This window comes from Choristoneura fumiferana, chromosome 11 (assembly GCF_025370935.1).
Source record: "Choristoneura fumiferana chromosome 11, NRCan_CFum_1, whole genome shotgun sequence".
In the NCBI taxonomy this organism is placed as follows: Eukaryota; Metazoa; Arthropoda; class Insecta; order Lepidoptera; family Tortricidae; genus Choristoneura; species Choristoneura fumiferana.
In genome coordinates, this window is record NC_133482.1 from 3,937,477 (window position 1) to 3,956,941 (window position 19,465).

The 19,465-nt window shown below is 36.8% G+C and overlaps 2 protein-coding genes across 2 annotated transcripts; one reads left to right on the plus strand and one right to left on the minus strand.

Moving 5' to 3' along the window:
- Positions 1-372: 372 nt before the first annotated feature.
- On the minus strand, positions 373-7,469 carry LOC141432310 (uncharacterized). Its single transcript, XM_074093857.1, has 4 exons — positions 7,312-7,469; positions 5,360-5,573; positions 4,742-4,840; positions 373-2,506 (listed from the first exon to the last, which is right to left on the minus strand). The coding sequence occupies exons 1-4, from the start codon at positions 7,417-7,419 to the stop codon at positions 2,295-2,297; spliced, it is 633 nt and encodes a 210-aa protein (XP_073949958.1). The 5' UTR covers positions 7,420-7,469; the 3' UTR covers positions 373-2,294.
- A 4,652-nt stretch (positions 7,470-12,121) lies between these two features.
- Positions 12,122-19,291, plus strand: LOC141432504 (lopap-like). Its single transcript, XM_074094094.1, has 4 exons — positions 12,122-12,290; positions 13,589-13,796; positions 15,294-15,392; positions 18,024-19,291. The coding sequence occupies exons 1-4, from the start codon at positions 12,165-12,167 to the stop codon at positions 18,218-18,220; spliced, it is 630 nt and encodes a 209-aa protein (XP_073950195.1). The 5' UTR covers positions 12,122-12,164; the 3' UTR covers positions 18,221-19,291.
- Positions 19,292-19,465: the final 174 nt, after the last annotated feature.

The window sequence follows — 19,465 nt, forward strand, 5'->3', positions numbered from 1 at the left end:
TAAGAGGGACGTTGTACGGTGGTTGTAGTTTTTGCAAGTTGATAGTAAAATTCCAGAAACCACGTGGACACAACTTGCGCATTAAAAAATGTCAGACACGAGAGCAATATAGAATTTTGTGATCACTGTTCACGGTTAATCGCCGCATAAAACACTATCAAAATTATACTTCAACTAGCCAAAGAAACAGAAATACCAAAATTAGATAATAGTATTGTCTACATCCGCCATGTTCGAATGCTACAAATCGAAACCTACTAAACACATGTTTTTGTTTTTTGACGTATTCAGTAAGGGAGTGACACGTGTCAGAATTGACTTCTTACGGGGGACTACTATAGTTACGATAACTTTGAAAAAAAAACACAAATCCACACAGTCGTGCATTTATTTTAATTCGTTCTCTAAATAACATTAAAATCACATTTTCTCTTACTAAGTAAACTTATTAAATAAATAGTTAATAAGGATGTTGACACCATTAAAAAATAATTCGAAGACACGACTCCAGTAAAAAAACGCTTTATTTTAGCCCTGAAAACCAGATTAATTTTCGAATAACTGCAAAATTACATTTTTTGTTGCTTTAAAACAAATAAATAGTTAGTTGATTGAGTGTGCGAACAAGTGACGTCATAAGTTGCTATTACCATTCAAACTCTATGGGAGAAGTGTGTTTTGACAGCTCATGAAAAGTACGTCAATTGATTGGTGGTGTCCCTATTTTTAAAAACCGTAGCTATACTCCATATTGAATAAATTAATAATATACTACTTTTAGCATGTTTCCTATTTCAGTTTAATAATGTTTCGGCGAATAACGTTTGGCAACCTGTTTCATTTCGCAACTTTTCATTTCCCAACTGTTTAATATTTCTGAAACTGTAAATATTTCAGGATTTTTATAAAACTAACCTAACCTAACCCAAAGGGTTCTACACGTTGACCCTGAAATAAATCCTGAAATGTTTACGGTTTTAGAGTTTGCGAAATGAAACAGGTTGCCAAACGTTACGTTGCGAAAAGGCAGTACTCGCTCTATTTCATGTAGTAGAGGCGTCTTAAATGGTGTTATGATAATTTTATGTCTTATTTTGTACCCCTGTTTACAATAAAATTTACCAGTTCTGTGGAGTTCTATGAGTTTATTGTCAGGTTAATCAGTCATAGACAACACTAGTCTGGTTACATTTACGACTTATTATGTTAACATCCCATATATATCTTCCAGAGAAATCATAGCGCAATTTTGGTTTTATTCTGATGATTTAGTTTCCTCGACTGTACGGGGGTTTTTAAAATTCTGGGCCAATCGAAACTATCCCTAGTAACTTCAGTGTTATTTAAGGATATTTTTACTGTCCCCAGATTAGCAGTAGCTCCTTTGTTACTCGTTTTTTGACTCATTTAAGTATCGAGTTTTTCAAAATAACGAACGTTTCTTCGGCCCTTTTTACGATACGGTATTTGATAGTTCCTGCATTTATCGTATCCTAAAAACTTGGGTTGAAAATTGAATTTAGAGTGATTTTGATAACAAAAAATTTAACCGCCGAAAAAACTGAAAAGCAAAAAATAATAAACCATTTTTATTTTATTTTAATCTAGGTACCAGTTTGAAGTCGGTGCCTCAGCACGAGCCAGGAGGAGTGATAGAAGTCCATCAAATGACTACAGGTCCACTCCTGCTGGCTAATGCTGAGGCACCGACTTCGAACTATTAAGGTTAAATAAAAAGGGTTTATTATTTTTTGCTTTTCAGTTTTTCCGACGGTTTAAATTTTTGTTAGAAAAAATATTATATAAGTTTTTCCCACCCTTAGGGTAAGATCTTTTTTTCCAGATTTATATGGGACCAACTTCAAGGTACTCTATCCAATAAAAAAAGAATTTTCAAAATCGGACTACTGTGTAAAAATTAATGCGTGGTTCATACATTAAGTACAATCAGTGAGTGAACTATCAATCATCCCTATTTTCCTACCTAATAAGGATCAAATTTTCTTTCAAATTTATATGGGACCAATTTCGGGGTATATACCCTTTCCAATAAAAAATAATTATCAAAATTGGACAACATGTATAAAGTTATATATGTATATGCGTGGACTTGAGAACCTCCTCCGTTTTTTTTCGTCAGTTAAAAATACATAATTTTTTGTCTGTTTCTAAAAAGGTTTTTTTCTATGCAATAAGTATGGCGTGGACGTCACAAGGAATGTCTTTCACTGTCTCTCAATTTTTTTTAGTAAAGGCTTGTATTATAAAATAAATAAAAACAGTCAAATACCACATTAATAAAATCTTCTAAACAATGCTATAGTTGCTACAGAAGTAATAGCCACTGAGGAGTGTATATCATTTCCCCCATTTCCTTGGCATGAGTCTTCAGTTGCATTGAAATTCACAAACTCTGTGTCCTGTACATAGTAGTTAATGGCTTGGTCCATTTCCTCGGCATCTTGGTCCTTGAGATGTGGACTGCGACTAAGTTTCCATAATTCATCTAGAAACAAAGAAAAACATTATTATTTCGATTTTACTTGCGTTGTTTTTCTATCTGCATCCTTTACAAATTTTAAATTAATCTTACAACAAGAGCATAAAACCAGCCATTTTACCCCAGGCGTTCATATAGCCACCCGAGCTGGTACGGCGAGGGTAGATAAACACGTCGAGTGTAAAATGGGTTTAATGCTCGAGTTTTACACTCTGCTGTTCACTTCGATTGAGAGGAAATTAAATAGCAACAGTCGAAATCATAGTTCACTTGCTAGGTTTCTACTTTTTTTATTTTCCATGGATTGCTATATAATTATATTTCTTTAGTTTTATCGATTTATTTTGATTGATTTTTAGTTTTAGGTAAAATAAAAATTAAGAATAATAAGAAACGTCACTTATAAATGTCGTAAATATATTAAGATTAATCTCAAAAATATATAGCAACGTATTAAATAATGAAAGAATTTATTGCACCTGTTACGATACAAATTAAATTTATAATGCTTTCATTGAGGAATGGTGATACGTATATAACATGTTATCTACTTAATCCAAGTATATGTTTCGTAGAGATTGTTTACTTGTGCTCGTATCATAATTTGTCACTTCTCCTAGGTCTAGTATGTTGGTTGTGTTTTTTTGTGAGATTCCGTATGCATTAAATAGTCATAATTTTCTACAGGGCATAGATTGCGATTATATTTAATTTTAATGACTCAAATATCCTACACAGCTGCAGCATCAAATATTTTGTATACGTCTACCTTTATGCTTAGTGGCATAAAGGTGTATAGTTTTTGGCGTCTTGGATATTATTATTATTTATTACCTCAATATACAACATGAAAAACGCGCAGTTAAAATTAGACAAAGTTGTAATTTCTTGAAAATCTGACTTGGAGTATTATGCCAAACGGAAGCATGGATTAAAAGCCGCTATTTTTATAGCACATAATTAAGTATCTCAATTCTTGGTGTTTTTTAAACAATAAGAGTTAGGCCACTAGTATCTTGAAGAAATTAACTTCATTTGAGCTGTTGAATGAATAAAATGACCGAAAATCAAAAATACCACTTGAATACATGAACCCTTTTCTCAATCAAATAAAAACAATCAAAACTTAAAGAAACAATTCCTTGGTCGTTTATTGACCTCATAGCAGCAAAAACAAATGAAATATACTAATTAAAAAATAATTAAGCCACAGAATGACGCGGGTTTCCGTCCGAAGGAGCATGGCCTCCAGCCAACCAGAAAATTAGTTTAGGTACTACTGCCGCATTACAGTGTAACACAAACAAACATTAAAACATCGAATGTTACAGATAGATTTGACTGAAAATGCATTATTAATTTACTAGACCACTTTGCATAGGACGTCCACCAACGGGAAGAACGGATGATCTAGTTAAAGCCGCAGGTTCACGGTGGATGCTAGCCACTTCCAACCGAAGTAACTGAAGGTATATTGGGGGAGGTCTATGTCCAACGTCCTATGGCGATATGACGATGTGAAGTGTTATTTTCTAAACAAACCTTGGGGGATACCTTTTCTCTGCAGCTGACTGTACATGGCGTTTACATTGCACTAGGCAGACGCAATCGTAACTTGACCCTATCATTACAGTGTCACCGACATACGATCTCCGTCATTTGCCTCGGTTTTTTATACTTGCAATTTCACAGAAAGAAATGAAGAATTCAGAAGAGAACGGGCACTTGTCGAACTAGGTCGTCAGGTAGGTACTTTTAAAACACTAACTAAATAAATAAATAAATATCACAGGACAATTCTTACCAATTGACCTAGTCCCAAAGTAAGCTTAGCAAAGCTTGTGTTATGGGTACTAAGCAACGGATAAATATAATTATATAGATAGATACATACTAAATACATAGTAAACACCCAAGACCCGAGAACAAACATTCGTATTTTTCATACAAATATCTGCCCCGACACGGGAATCGAACCCGGGACCTCAAGCTTCGCAGTCAGGTTCTCTAACCACTAGGCCATCTGGTCAATAAGTATCTATGTTTTACGTATCTATTTAAACTTTAAGGTCGCAGGTAAGCAAGTGCTTGTCAATAGTTTATTTATTAATATGGACCTCTGTAAAGTAACTACATACGTAACGCCTGAGTCAATAAATTATTTAATACTAACACGTCTAAAAAGGTATGTTACGTGTTGTTAACTATTTAAAGACGTATTACTAAGCACTAGATACTTACATGTACTACTGTTTCCATCGTCACTATTGTTGCACGAAAATATTACAGCATAGTGTTCGTAATTCACGTCTAGGAAGGAGTATGACTCTATCTTTTGGTCTGAAACAAAAATATAAGGCTTGAACAGACCGATAGGTACTTATTGCACACAACAATGATAGGGTCATAGGGTTCCTCAAATTTAGGTACTCAGACTTGTTTATACGGGTGACTTTTAGAAAATTGTAGCCTTAAAATGCCATTGTAGAAGCTAGCAGATGTTGTTTTTGATCCAACTGATGGATACCTGTACCTACAGTTATCACGTTGTAATTTTTAGGGATTTACCTATGTATGCGAATAATAGTAGCTACCCGCTGTCGTTGTTACGTTGCATAGAAAGAGCTATACTCAGCTGTTGTAAAAGCTAGCAGTGTTGTTGGTGATTCAACTCATGGATACATCTCTTGTATTGTGATTTTTAGGGCTTTACCTGTTGTGATTAACAATGGCTACCAGCTGCCGTTTTAAGGGTCCATAGACAGAGCGACTGAGCCGTTGCAAAAGCTAGCAGTGTTGTTGGTGATCCTACACATCGATGTAAGTACGTCTGTTATGTTGTGATGTTTAGGTGTTTACCTGTGTATGTAATTAACAGTAAGTCCCCGCTGCTGTTGTTAGGGTCCATAGTGAGAGCTACTGAGCCATTGTAGAAGCTAGCAGTGTTGTTGTTGATCCAACTGATGGAGACATCTGTTGTGTTGTCGTTCTTATGGTTGAACACGACCATGGCGCAATCACCTTGGAGGGGTAAGTCGGTGGCTGCACCGGCAACGTACCATTTTCCGTCTAACTGCGGGAACGCAAAGAAACAAAAATAATAAACTCGTAAGTCCTGTTTTTTTTGGTATACAGACCGATCGCACCTGAGAATTTAAAGTTTTGTGATTTTGGAAATTAGTTACATAGAGTTAAAGTTCTTATTTCATTGAAAAAAATGTGCTCCACCAAATACATTCTGCAGTTATTCTTATTTTTTGATTTTTACTTTGTGAAGTAAGTAAACGAGGACTTACGAGGTTAAACTAACCTTACCAACAAAAAGTTGGAAAACCACCGACATCGTCACTTCAAAGTTCAATATCTCAAAAACGGCTGAACCTTTTTTGATAAAACGTGTCTAAGAGCCATCGCTAGAAAACTTGCTTTCAAATAAAAAAAACCGCATTTAAATCGGTTCTCCCGTTTAAGAGCTACGGTGTCACAGATAGATAGACAGACACACATAGCGGTCAAACTTATTACTCCCCTCTTTTTGCGCCGGGGGTTAAAAATAGCGTGAATAATCGTTTGTTTCACTTACATTTTTAAATCATGATATTTGAACTTTTTATGGCCTCATGGTGGCATAAGACTTGTGATATTCTTAAATTGAGAACGTTTTAAAAATACAAACTGGCTTCCGGGCGGTGAAAGTCAGTACATTGCGGACCAAAAAAACAATTTCGTGTTGACAAACGTGATATTAAATGACATATTGTCACTACTTTGAAAAAAGCTGGTATCTCAAAATCGATCGATCTTTCCGAGTGAACTTAATGAACATTGTTTTAAGGGTCAAATTTGTTGACGTATTGATTTGAGATACGAGATTTTTTCAAAGTAGTGACGAATGAACCTAAGAAAAGCCTTTACTCATGAGTACCCAGTCATTAAAATATAGTTATACTATATAGAATCTTCTACAATTACTTATTTGCAATTAATTTTTAATTTTATGCTTGAAGAATGTAAAAGACAGAGTACCTATATTTATGTAATATGTATATACATATTAAAAAAACCCAATCCGCACTGGGCCCGCGTGGGAACTACGGCCCAAGCCCTCTCATTATGAGAGGAGGCCTGTGCCCAGCAGTGCGACGTATATAGGCTGGGATGATGATATATGTTTATTAATAAAGAATGTGTTGTAGTTTTAGTTTAATATGTTTTGTGATAATTTTTACAACTCAAATGAATGATAAATATCAAATAAACTATTAAAAGTTTGCACAGGTCAACATGGATGCAAACACAAGTAGGTATTAAAAACGAATATAATTTTAGGAAAAAAAAATGAAAAACAGAATCATTTTAGAAGCATTACGACGCCACGATGAAATACTCGTTATATGCGATGGATAACATTGATAACAAAAGGTGGTTCCCCTATTGACGTCAATTCCAATTATATGGAAAAGGTAAATCAAAAATAATCTGACGTTATTTAATCTTGTGAAACAGTAGGGACTTTTGAGAAAATCCCATTTATCATTCGTATTCAAAATTAATCCTACTAATGTTGTAAATGCGAAAGTTTGTAAGTCTGGTTGTTTGTTACTTCTTCACGTCATTTAGAATTCGGTATAGTACAGATAGTTTTTGTAAAGTCGCAAAGTTATAGCTAAAAACCACGGCAAGAAAGGCTGTTTATCTTTTTGAAACCTACGATGCCACACACAAACAGATACTGGCGTTAAACTTATAAGAACCATTTTTTGCATCAGGTGTTCAAAATTAATATGATATTGATGAATTACATAACTCACCTCTTTCAAATCAATTTCTCTAGTGCTTACAACGGGGCAGGGCGCATTCTGCATCGCGGTATCAGTGCCAAATACACAAAGTACTAAAACTAAACTGATAATTAGCATCTTGGAATCTTGTCACAGAAAAACGGCCGCAAATCTTGGAAGCTGATCGAATACTGAACGTTAACAGAAAAAGAAACTTCCTTTATAGTGATTGTTAGTTTTTTGTTTGCGTTCCAGAAGATTTAGCTGGAAATTGCAGCTAATTGTTGCCGTTTATTAAATCTTAGACAGTTTTTTTTTAAATAAATCAACTTACAAATAATGTAATTCCTGACAAAACATACTTTAAAAACGTGCCAAATAACAATTGAAAACTAATTTGTTTGGAAAAAGTATTCAAATCTCATAAATATCCAAGCCGAGGAGAAGAAGAAGTCGTATGTCAGAAAAATATAATTTTAACTAAAGTTTGACCCATTGTGGAATTCCACACAAGTGTCGTTGTAAGTAAATATTGTCACGGTTACTATTACGTACTTCCTGTTTTCCTGACGTTTATAGCAACAACGGTCAACAATGATTGCGCGCTCGCGTGCTTCTGCGAAAGAAGAGGGGTGCCTATAGTAGATTGGGAAAATCAGTTACTCCTCCATATTAAAGTATTATGAATGAAAATTTTAAATTTCTTTGCTCGCCCGCGACCTTATGATAGCTAAGTTTATGCAAAATATGCGTGTTCATGCAGTTCCTCCACCTCCACACTGTAAGAACACACACAAATCACACAAACCCATCTATCACCACCACCACCGCACTAAACTGACGCGTTTCGAACTCAACCAGAGCTCATCTTCAGAGCAACACAACCGTACGCCATGCTACATATGCCATGTATGTTAGACTAACATCTGGTAGCATCGCATCATAAAGTCGCGGGTGAGCAAAGAAATTCTTTTAGTTCATTGATATGGACTTCCGCAAAGTAACGCCTTATTCAATCAATTATTATGAGTTTGCAGCATTTGCTGTTGAGATTTTAGGGCCCTGGTCAGCCGACACAAAATCTTTTATATCGGCCCTGACGTCCCGGTTGGTCGACGCTTCTGGGGATTCAAGAGCTGGCGCGTACTTATCCCAGCGGATCACTCTTAATGTTCAAAGAGATAATGCCACAAGCGTTTTGAACACCTTGCCACAGGCAGATCTTTGGACCGGGGTTTCTTTTTATACTTTTATTGTCACCTACATATTAAGTTCAGTTAATATAAGTTTAGAAATATGTTTTTAGTTCGGATCCACTGAAAATTGTGACATGTTTTTAAATTCCCAAAACATACAGCATACAGGCGTCTGCCATAATGGTATCATCATGTCAGCCGAAAGACGTCCACTACTGGACATAGGCCTCCCCCAAGGCTCTCCACTCAGACCGGTCTTGAGCTTTCCGCATCCAACGCGATCCCGCTATCTTAACCAAATCGTCGCTCCATCTTATTGGAAGACAGCTCGTCTCCCGGTCCGCGGATGTCATTCGAGAACCTTCTGACCCCATCAGCCATCAGTCCTGCGAGCAATGTGCCCCACCCACTGCCACTTCAGTTTCACAATTCTATGGACTATGTCGGTCACCTTAGTTCTACTGCAGACACAATGGTACTGTGGACATAATGGTATGATAGTCCTTTTTCCTTTTGAGGAACGGAACCCTACAAACACAAAATAATAATCAGATATTTTTTCAACAAGAAACGGAAGCCTTATGTACCGATTTAATCTATCGGAAATGCTTTTTCTCAAATCACGCGCAGGCCATTCTATTGTAAATTTCAACAATGGGTAAACTTAGAGGTTATCTTCTGTTGTTTATTTATAAACAATCTCTTTGTAAAATAGACATAATTCAGGCATTTATTCAATTCACATCCACGTCGTTTTATGTTTTGCTTATCTCTTCTTTATGTAATAAGCAAGTTACAGTTATTATATTGTAAGGTCAATATATCTTAGGTGAAGGGCAAACCAGTCGACTACAAAAATATATTGATACGGCCAATATTACAAAAATATGTATAAGTAATACACGACTATTCTTCAGTCAATAAAGTTAGTATATGTATACCTACACTTATTTCAGTAACTTCGGTCGTATCTATGTATATCTTTGTAATCGACTGTACAATAAATGCTATAAATGGTATGTCTATCAATTTTAAAGTATTGGATTATCTATATACTCGTATTCTATTCAACAGAGGAGAGACTAAACGTTTTAATGTGTTTCGTAGACTAAAAAGTCGTGAATTAAATGGATAGAGAAGTAATTTTTAAAAAGAATAATAGAATAAAATGTCGTAATACTGATAATTTGTTAGTAAAAAACCGGCTAAAAGCGTTTCGGACACGCCCAAAATAGGGTTCCGTAGCCATAACGAAAAAATTCAGTAAGTAATATTTTTTTAAGGATTTCGTATCTTATACGGAATCTTCCAAGTTTAGGTATATTTTAAGGCTGCTATTTACTCTTAAACTACTAATAATTCTCAAGCAAACTTAGCCGTTATAGTTTTTTTTGAAAGTTTGATATACTTACTACCATCATGTTTTTTTTCAAATTTTTACACTTACCGGTGTAGATTTTAGAGGGGGAGGGACGCTCGATTTTAATGAAAATGTGCACTTTAAAGTTGTATATTTCGCAAATAAATCACTGAATTGAAAAATTGCCTTAGCGAACCCCTAATGGTTTTAAAAGACCAATCCAACGTTACCCCACACTATAGGGTTTGATGGGAAAAAAAATCACCCCCACTTTACGTCTATGGGAGGTACACTAAAAAAATTTTTTTTTAAATTTGTACTTTTTTGTCGGCATAGTTTACATATATATCCGTGCAAAATTACAGCTTTCTATCATTGATAGTCCCTGAGCAAAGCCGCAGACGGACAGACAGACAGACATGGCGAAACTATAAGGGTTCCGTTTTTGCCATTTTGGCTCCGGAACCCTAAAAAAACCACCTAATTTATTTAAACCTGGAGCTTAGCCTTTGTCTTTTCAGGATAGGCAACCTACGGAATTCCGCGCCCATTTTCACATTTGTGTTTTTGATGGTATATCCTTACAATAAAAATCCTAATACCTTTTTACCCTATACTAGGTATAAAGAAAGTTACTTTAATAAAGTTTTTTTGCTCTTTGATAAAACGATTAGATACGTAGGTACTGTTATCAAAATGAATCACTTACTTTCCTTACAATTGAACTATATGTAAATAATTAGTGCAATCTCGAACTTAAAATCATGACGACACGATATTGCAATTTTTATAAAGAAATTCGAGTATTCCAGATAGTCAGCTTGAATAAGTAATTATGTAGTTTACCTGATTATGAGTAACGACGCAATGAAGTCACACTTATAAAAGTACCGACCAAAAGCCGTATGAAAATTTAAATGCGGATTTAGATGCGAATGCGGACTAGGGATTATTAATAATTAGGAGTAGGGGAATTATTATTAATAAGCAAGTTAAATAAATACTTATATTATAAATGCAAAAGCGTGTGTGTTTGTTTGTTTGTCCGTCTTTCACCTTGAAACGGAGTGACGGATCGACGTAATTTTTGGCATAGAGATAGTTTATGGGCCAGAGAGTGACATAGGCTACTTTTTATCCCGGAAAAATGCACTACTCCCGAACACCAGGACAGAACACCAGGGGGATTGCAGATGCTTTACCAACCTAGTGACCTAAGATGGGATACCTCAAGTGCCAGTAATTTCACCGGTTGTCTTACTTTCCACGCCGAAACACAACAGTGCAAGCACTGCTGCTTCACGGCAGGATTAGCGAGCAAGATGGTGGTAGCAATCCGGGCGGACCTTGCACAAGGTCTTACCACCTGCAAAATGCATCTATGAGAGCGGTAATCCTACTATTAATAGAAATTTTAAAGTTTTTACGTGTACGTGTGTTTGTGTTTGTTAGTCCTTCACGCTAAAACGGCTAGATAGATTTGGATAGTTCTGTTGGCCGTCTGGAATAATCTCGATTTATCGGTAGGTTTAGTCTAGGGTCCTGTTAATTTCTAGGAATTTCCACGGAAATTTATTAAAATCCCGGAATTTCAGTTCAACTGACACACGATTACATGTGGATCGCCAAACCTTTTATGAAACTAAGATAGCGAGTCGTTACCAAGTTGAAGGCACAGTACATCTATCTATCAGGCGCTTCAGAAACTAAATAAATTATTTTTGTGAGTATTACGTGTGTGAAGCCGTAGGTAAAGCCTAGTTGCATCCAGCATAAATAAATATGAATTTTAATACCAGCATGAGAAGACTAAGTGAAAAGATGATAGACGGCCGGATGGTCAAGTCTGTACTCGTAGAGACCCTGACAACGAAGCTCTAGGTCCCAGGTTCGATTCCCGGCCGTGGCAGATATTTGTATGAGTAATACGAATGCTTGCTCTCGGGTCTTGGATGTTCAATATGTGTTTATCTATATACGAGTAAGTATGTTTATCCGTTGCCTAGTATCTATAGTACAAGCTTTGCTTAGTTTGGGACTAGGTCAATTGTTGTCAAGTTTCCCATGATATATATTTATTTTTGTGCAACACTTGCAGTGATTAAATACAAAATTAAGTACATGTGAACTTGAAAACGGGAACATTCATTCAGGAAATTATGTCGTCACCGGTTTTTCTCTAAAATCTTTTACAAGATAGCTGGATCAAGAATGACATTTATATCTGAAACTTATCGGAGATAAAGATAGGCCAGATAAAATAAACTCCAAACACTTACCGAAGATGAACAATAACCATTCGTATTAGTTTTAGGAAGGTGTTAAAAATGGGTAAATTTATTTGTACTGTGTTAGCATTCATTTGTTTCAACCAATGTTTGTGTGGAGCGCAAGTGTTGAAATTTGGAACATGTTCTGAAGTGGAAACTATGAAATATTTTGAATTGGAAAAAGTAAGTTATTTTCATTGTATAGCCCAGAAAGAAAAATCAGGCAAGTTGCATTAGGTACATTGCGAGGCTGTAAAGTGTACAAGAATGAAATGGCCAATATGTAATGCAACGCATGTAATGCATACCTTGCATGATATGTATGGGATGTCATTATATGCCAAAGGTGTATCTCACTGGTTCAGTAACAGCCTATTCACTCTAGCCTTGAATAGCCCTAGATTGTATTTATCCGGAAATACAGACGACGGGAGCGAATTCCATTCCTTAGCAGTTCGCATTATGAAAGATGAAGCGAACCGCTTCGTATGGGCTAACGGGGATCGTAAAAGGTGATCAAGGGAACTAATTAATGTGAGAGTGGACATCAGCGCCCTCTACAAGGCGGTTTGATAAATCAGTGACTTTCGGCATTAAAAAAAAACAGTAGGTAGGTGAAGCTTCGCTTAGTTTAAGACACGCTCAATTGTTATGAAATATGATGATTGGTAGAGATCAGATCTCACTTCTCACATTTATTGCATTACTAGCCGTTGCGACTCCGTCCGCGTAGAGTTTGTTTATCGCTATCCCGCGGGAACTAGGATGCAATTTTCCGGGATAAAAACTATCCTATGTTCTCCGGGTATCAAACTATTTGTATAGGTACCGAATTTCATTTAAATCGGTTCAGTGGTTTAGACGTGATGAAGTAACAAACAAACAAACAGAGTTACAAACAATCGAATTTACAATTTATTAGTGGAATTTATGTTAGACTTGACTTGGGTTCTTAACTAACCCCATACATACCATCCCGGTAAATTCATTTTTTGCGTAATTTGTATGATTAAGGAAAGAAAGAAAGAAGACATTTATTCACATTCACAGATACGTCAAAATTAAAATAGAAAAAAAAAACAACACAAATAAAACAAAAAAAAAAAACAAAATGAACATACATAGAAAAAGATACGAAAGTGAATACATACAAAAGTGAAACGGCCCCTGACGCAGATTTTCTGTCAGAACCGTCTGTGATTACTTTGTTTTACTGTTTTTTTTTTGTTGTGAAAAAATCACTCTCTGCCAAGTTTCTTGCGGCGTGATTTTAATTCGCGTTACATAAAAACTGTTGCTAGAATCAGCGATTGATTAGTACAGAGTATTAGGAGTAGGATTATAATTGTATTACTAGCCTAAGCCCAATCGTTCTGAGAGGAGGCCTGCGCTCAACAAGGTGGGGGGAATGAGGATTATAGTAGGATTAATTATACAATCAAGCGCTAAGGTATTATCATGCCATTTATTGCACTTTCCAGTTCCTCGGCGTATGGTATGAGATTGAGCGGTTCCCGACCTGGTACGAGGATTTCGGCTCCTGCGCATACAAGCGTATCCAAGCTTGCGGCCGGCACATCGAAATCGAACATGTCTACGTCAAAGACGGCATCGAGTTTGTTCTTCACGTGAACAGCACTTACATGCCTGGAGACGACGCCATTTTTTATATACAGGAGAATAATATTGGTGAGTTAGGCTAAGTACACATATGCGGCTAGCCGCGCGGTTTTAGCGCTTGTTGAGGGACAGCGCAACGAAATCGCGCGGCTAACCGCTTAGTGCGTTCATGCACTTAGTGGGTACACCGACTTGTGTCATGCTGTAACGTGTAAAGCCATGTTCGAAGAAAAAGGAACTGTTTTGCAGTGGCCGTGTCCAATTTTAGACGAGCTATTTGAAGCTACTTTTGAGTTAACTCGAAATAAATCCAAGTCAAAGTCAAAATATCTTTATTCAATTTAGGCTATAACAAGCGCTTATGAATGTCAAAAAAACACCACAGATTAACAGTTTAGTAGTATATGCGTATGAAAGCTTTACCTGCCCCTTGAAATGAAATTAAATGAAAAATAATTTTATTTGGCATTCTTTCACAGAGTTTTTTGTACATAGCCCTGCAAAACTGATTTCACAGTTTGTCTGCAGGATACAGTCTCTATAAGAACATAAGTAATAAATAATATGTAATTTAGAATTGCATAAATGATTACATTGTTACAGTTATGTTACTGTGTTATGGAAGAGTTTCTAACAAATATACTTATTTAAGGATATTTTTGAGGTTATTTTTGTCAGTTTCTAGGCGGATAATATGTTATCAGGTAATCTGTTAAACAAATAAGGTTGTATTACCTAGAACCTCTCATTTCAGACTTAGTTGATTTTAGATACTGACGTCTGAAAATTGACATTTTATCTCTAACTGACATAAGTTTTGCAAATGCCCTTATTATTTAAAAAGGGTGCGTTTTACCACGCGTTTGTATTGATACGCATGCACGACGCACGATTTGTACGATACGCACGCAAGTTAAATGGCACCTCTATGGAGAGAAAAGCACGCTGTCAGCGTACACAGAGTACTTTATACATATACTGAAATAGAGTAGTCACTTTCTCGTGACCTACAGCGACATCTGGAATGCAGTGTCGGAACTAAGGAGTTGATATCATCATCATCATCATCATGGCCAGCCGAAAGACGTCCACTGCTGGACATAGGCCTCCCCCAAGGCTATCCACTCAGACCGGTCTAGTGTGTCAGCGTACATTTCTAAGATGCGGTGTGCAAAGGTTCACATATATGTAGACCGAAAAGCCTAACCTACTTCAGATGACCTATAAAGTTCAAACTTGGCGTCCAGTTGATTATTTATGTGTGTGTGGAAACAAAAGAATCAGAAAACAATGAACTTTACAATTTAAAATATTTTCCAAGCAGTCTTTCGTTTTCATTTTTGAAATCTGGCCCGTTTTGATTTGTTACTTTCGAATATAATCACTTTTTATAAATTTTGGACCAGCTATTAGATCTACTGTGACGTTGTACTAGGCGTGCCGATAAACGAATCAGCGAACAACAATCATGTCATCGAAGTAAAAGTAATGGAACTTATAAAGATAGGAATTTATTTGTAAAGATAACATTGTAATGTTATTAATCAGACATCGGCTTGCTTTCAGACCCAGTTGGCATACCAATATCAGTGATAACAACGGATTACACTAATTATGCCATTATCTACGGATGTAAGAGTAACCTGGATACGGACATCAAGTATAGTAAGTATTCTGATCCGCTTGGCCTAAGAAAGTATAATTTATACTACTCCAACTGATTCAAAAACAAAACTGCGTTCATCCAGCGGAAAAACTACTAAGTATTTGGAAGATAGCTGAATACTTTAGTACCTTTTTTCTACTCGCGTAGTACAATGTGCTACTAACGATATCGGTAATCCAATGAGATGCATTGTATGAGAAACTGACAGGAGCTTTTATGCCTTCTGTGTACACGAAAAACAGGGCCGGTATTTCCATGTCGGTGTTATCCGGGCCGGGAAAGAGTGTCACCCGCAACTTTGACATGTCATTATGAAACGTTTCACAATGTTCTTTTTCGCACTGCAAATGGCGGGAATAAAAAAATTAAAAAAAAAAGTTCATCGGTATAATTATCTAATGGCCAACAGCCATTGTATTATATTTACTTAATTATAGTTAAATTGACTGTATAGATTAATAATAATGAATACTTACATAATGGACAACAAATGAAATTTACATTTATTATTGAATACCTATTAATATCATAACATTATTTAATTTGGCTGTATGACCTAAAGTGCCCGGGTCCATTCTAAGGTTGTAATTAGTGAAAAAAAGTCTCAAAATAGCGGGGTTTTTTTTTGCACGGAGATCTTTAAAGATGAAATAAATAAAAGAGTTAATCACTATTTTAACTATTCGTTATCTATGAGAAGTGTGATTTTGGCGAATAAAGCGATGCAGAAATGTTAAAATGATGAATGCGGCTATGGAAATGAGCAGCAATTTGCTACCTCTAAAATCGAAAAATTCATTTATTATCCGTTGTAAGTGTTCATTATTTACTAACCCCTTTATTCATAAAACTTAACAAGCCTATGTTAACTAACAAATGCTTTGTCCCTTTCTAACAAATACAAATGTCGAAGTGACAGATAAGGACAAACGAATTTTAGCGGCATTTTAACTAAAATAGGTTTGATTGTCGTTTATGAATAAGGGGGTAATTGTTTATGTTTGAGCTCACAGAAAAAGTTGTACATGGCGTCCGCCCTTCACACCTTTAGTACCTACTCATTCATCATCATCAGCCTACAGCAGTCCACTGCTGGACATAGGCCTCTTCCATGGCGGGCCACAACACACTGTCTTCAGCCCCTCGCATCCATCCGCCACCAGCATCCAGCATCTCGCATACATAAAAACTATTTTGGAAAAATAGCAAGGTAGTTTCTCCTTGCTTTTCACGCCGCAGTGCTAGAGTCTGGAGTTCGTAGTTGGCTAGTTGGATACAGAGTGCTGTTGCCCGCTCCCTTATGTGTTAGTGTTCCATTGGCCCGCACAAAGCGGTTTGCTTCATCTTTCATCATGCGAACTGCTAAGGAATGGAATTCGCTCCCGTCGTCTGTATTTCCGTATAAATACAATCTATGGCTCTTCAAGGCTAGAGTGAATAGACTGTTACTGAACCAGTGAGATACGCACCTTTGGCCTCATTTGCACTTAACACAGGTGAGATAGGGGTCAATCACGGTCAGTTTTATGTAGAAAAAAAACCGGGCAAGTGCGAGTCGCGCACCGAGGGTTCTGTACACTTTTATCGGTATGTAAGTAAACGGGACGACATCGCCATCGTGAGCGGGAAATTTTATTTTTTACTTTGACCAAGAATGAATCTAAGGGCAAATTTCTTGATAAGCCAAATTGGATTATACTTTAAAGTGGCTTTCCAGTGCTGAAGGTTAGGTTTCTAATCTATCCCTGCCTCCAGCACGTTCTTGATGCCGGTCTACTCCTTAATGTTACGATAACAAAGCAAGAAAGAAAATACATTTATTCACGATATCACAAAATACAAACCATATTATTACAAATAGACAACACGAGGGACAAATTGCGTTGCCGTTGCGAATCGAATACTGACTTAGCATAATGCTGTGCGTTAAAACACTCCATCGCTTATTTTCAGCCAGCACCGTCGGTGACACTCGGACTGCTATACAGATACTTACGAGTATATTACTACACTACACCAAAAGACATTTTCCTTCGTCCAACCTTCCGCCTCCTTGCCACTTTGCTCATCATGCTGCGTGAGGGTATCTATCATGGCACATGACCCCAAAAAGCTTTCCGCTGATCGACAATGCATACCAACCCCATCTTCATCGCCAAATGGTTAAAATCGCCAACATTGGTAACTTCATTGAGCCAACTGATTCGGAATATTTTGCTGTTACTGAACCAGTGATCCCTTTGGCCTCATCTGCACTCTTCATCAGGAGATAGGGGTCAAAGTTTAGCCGTAATTACAAAATAAAATAGCACGTTTACGGACCTAGTCCAAAGTGCTTAGCCAAAGCTTGTGTTATGCTTTACTATCGCACGGATAAAAATTATATAGATAGATACATACTTAAAACATAGCGCCCAACCCGCAAACATTGTATTTTTCATACAAATATCTGGACGAATCGAACCCGGGACCTCAGCTTCGTAATCAGTTCTCTAACATAGGCCATCTGGGTCGTAAATAATAAAATAATAAATTAAAATACCCTAAATCTACGATCTTCGAATCGAAATATTCTCCTAAATTAATTCATCCTATACCAAGCCTATTTACTCACAAACACTTTAAATCAGTTTCAGCCTGGATTCTATCAAGAACAACAACGCTGGACCCAGAAACATTAAATAAAGCTCGCCTTGAACTGAATTCCATTCCCTACGCCAGTGCAGTGTACTTGGAGCCAGTAGACCAAAGGGAATCAAAGTGCAATGCCCACTGGACCGCTCATATCCAAGCTGTCAACGTTCACGAAGATTCAGCTGATCAATAATACATCAACATATTTTTAACTCTTTCTTGGGCATATGAACGATAGATGGAGCTAATACTAACGAGCCTTAATCGTGATTATAAAGGTGGGTCTACGCTAGACGAACCGAGCACGAGCGAAGCACGAGCGGAGCCGTTCCCGGCTTCGTCGTTCGCGGCGTCAAGTGTGGACACGTCCACGAGCGCACTGCGAGCGCGAAGCAAATCCCTTTGCGTTCGTCAAAAAACCGACAACTGGCGGAACGCAGCCGAGCACGAACGAAACGCTCGCAGCGCGCTCGTTCGAGGCTTGTAAGTCGGTCCACATTAGACGAATTGTGTTCGGCTCGTGCTCGGTTCGCCTAGCGTAGACGCACCTTTAGGGCCTACGCTAACTGGCGCGGGTGCACGGAGCGGGCGCACGCCTGCGGGTGCAGATACATACAAGTAAAATCCGTCGCACGTAACACGTGCAGTTAGCGCTGCTTTATATTTTATACTCTGTTTCAGGGTTTGGATTAACGATCAAATTGCAACACACGTTTCTCGTATTTCGAACACAAATGGATTAAAAATACCTACATGTACATTTATTAGCGGTGTTTATTATGTTTTTATTGTAGAAGTTTACACAATTTTAAATAGTCTCGTTGTTTCGTTTAAAAACGTGTGCAAATTTTACCGTTAAGTTCCGAATGTTAAAATAAATGGAGTATAGCAATGTTAGAATTATTAAATTATGATCACAATTTCACAATTATTAACTTAAAAAATCTTTTTAATTTAAGATTATAAGCTAAGGTTAATCAAGTTAATTTGCATTTTTTATTGAAATAAACAGTTTATTAAATATTTTTTTATATAATTTTTCAATAGGCGTGCGCCCGCTACGTCCAGATTGCGTCAACTAGCATAGGCTCTTAAGGATTAACTTAGAAATCGTGTTTGAAAACACCGACTGGCAACTATTTGGCCCATACCAATGAAAGGGTAAAGTTAAAATCATTATAATTGTTTGTAAATACTACAGTGTAAATATAAGTTTGATCTAAGAATTGTGCTGTTCAATATTAAACTCCTTACGTCGAACGGATCCCTTCTTTTCCAAATTTAAATTAATCGCCTATTAAAATATATGTACATTATTTTACTATTTTTGCCTCTATTTAACACTAGGAAAGCCAAAGTGCAGATGTATTTTGACTTGAACCATGCCGTGATAGCTGGTACTGTACGGGTACATTTAACTACGCAACTACATACACAC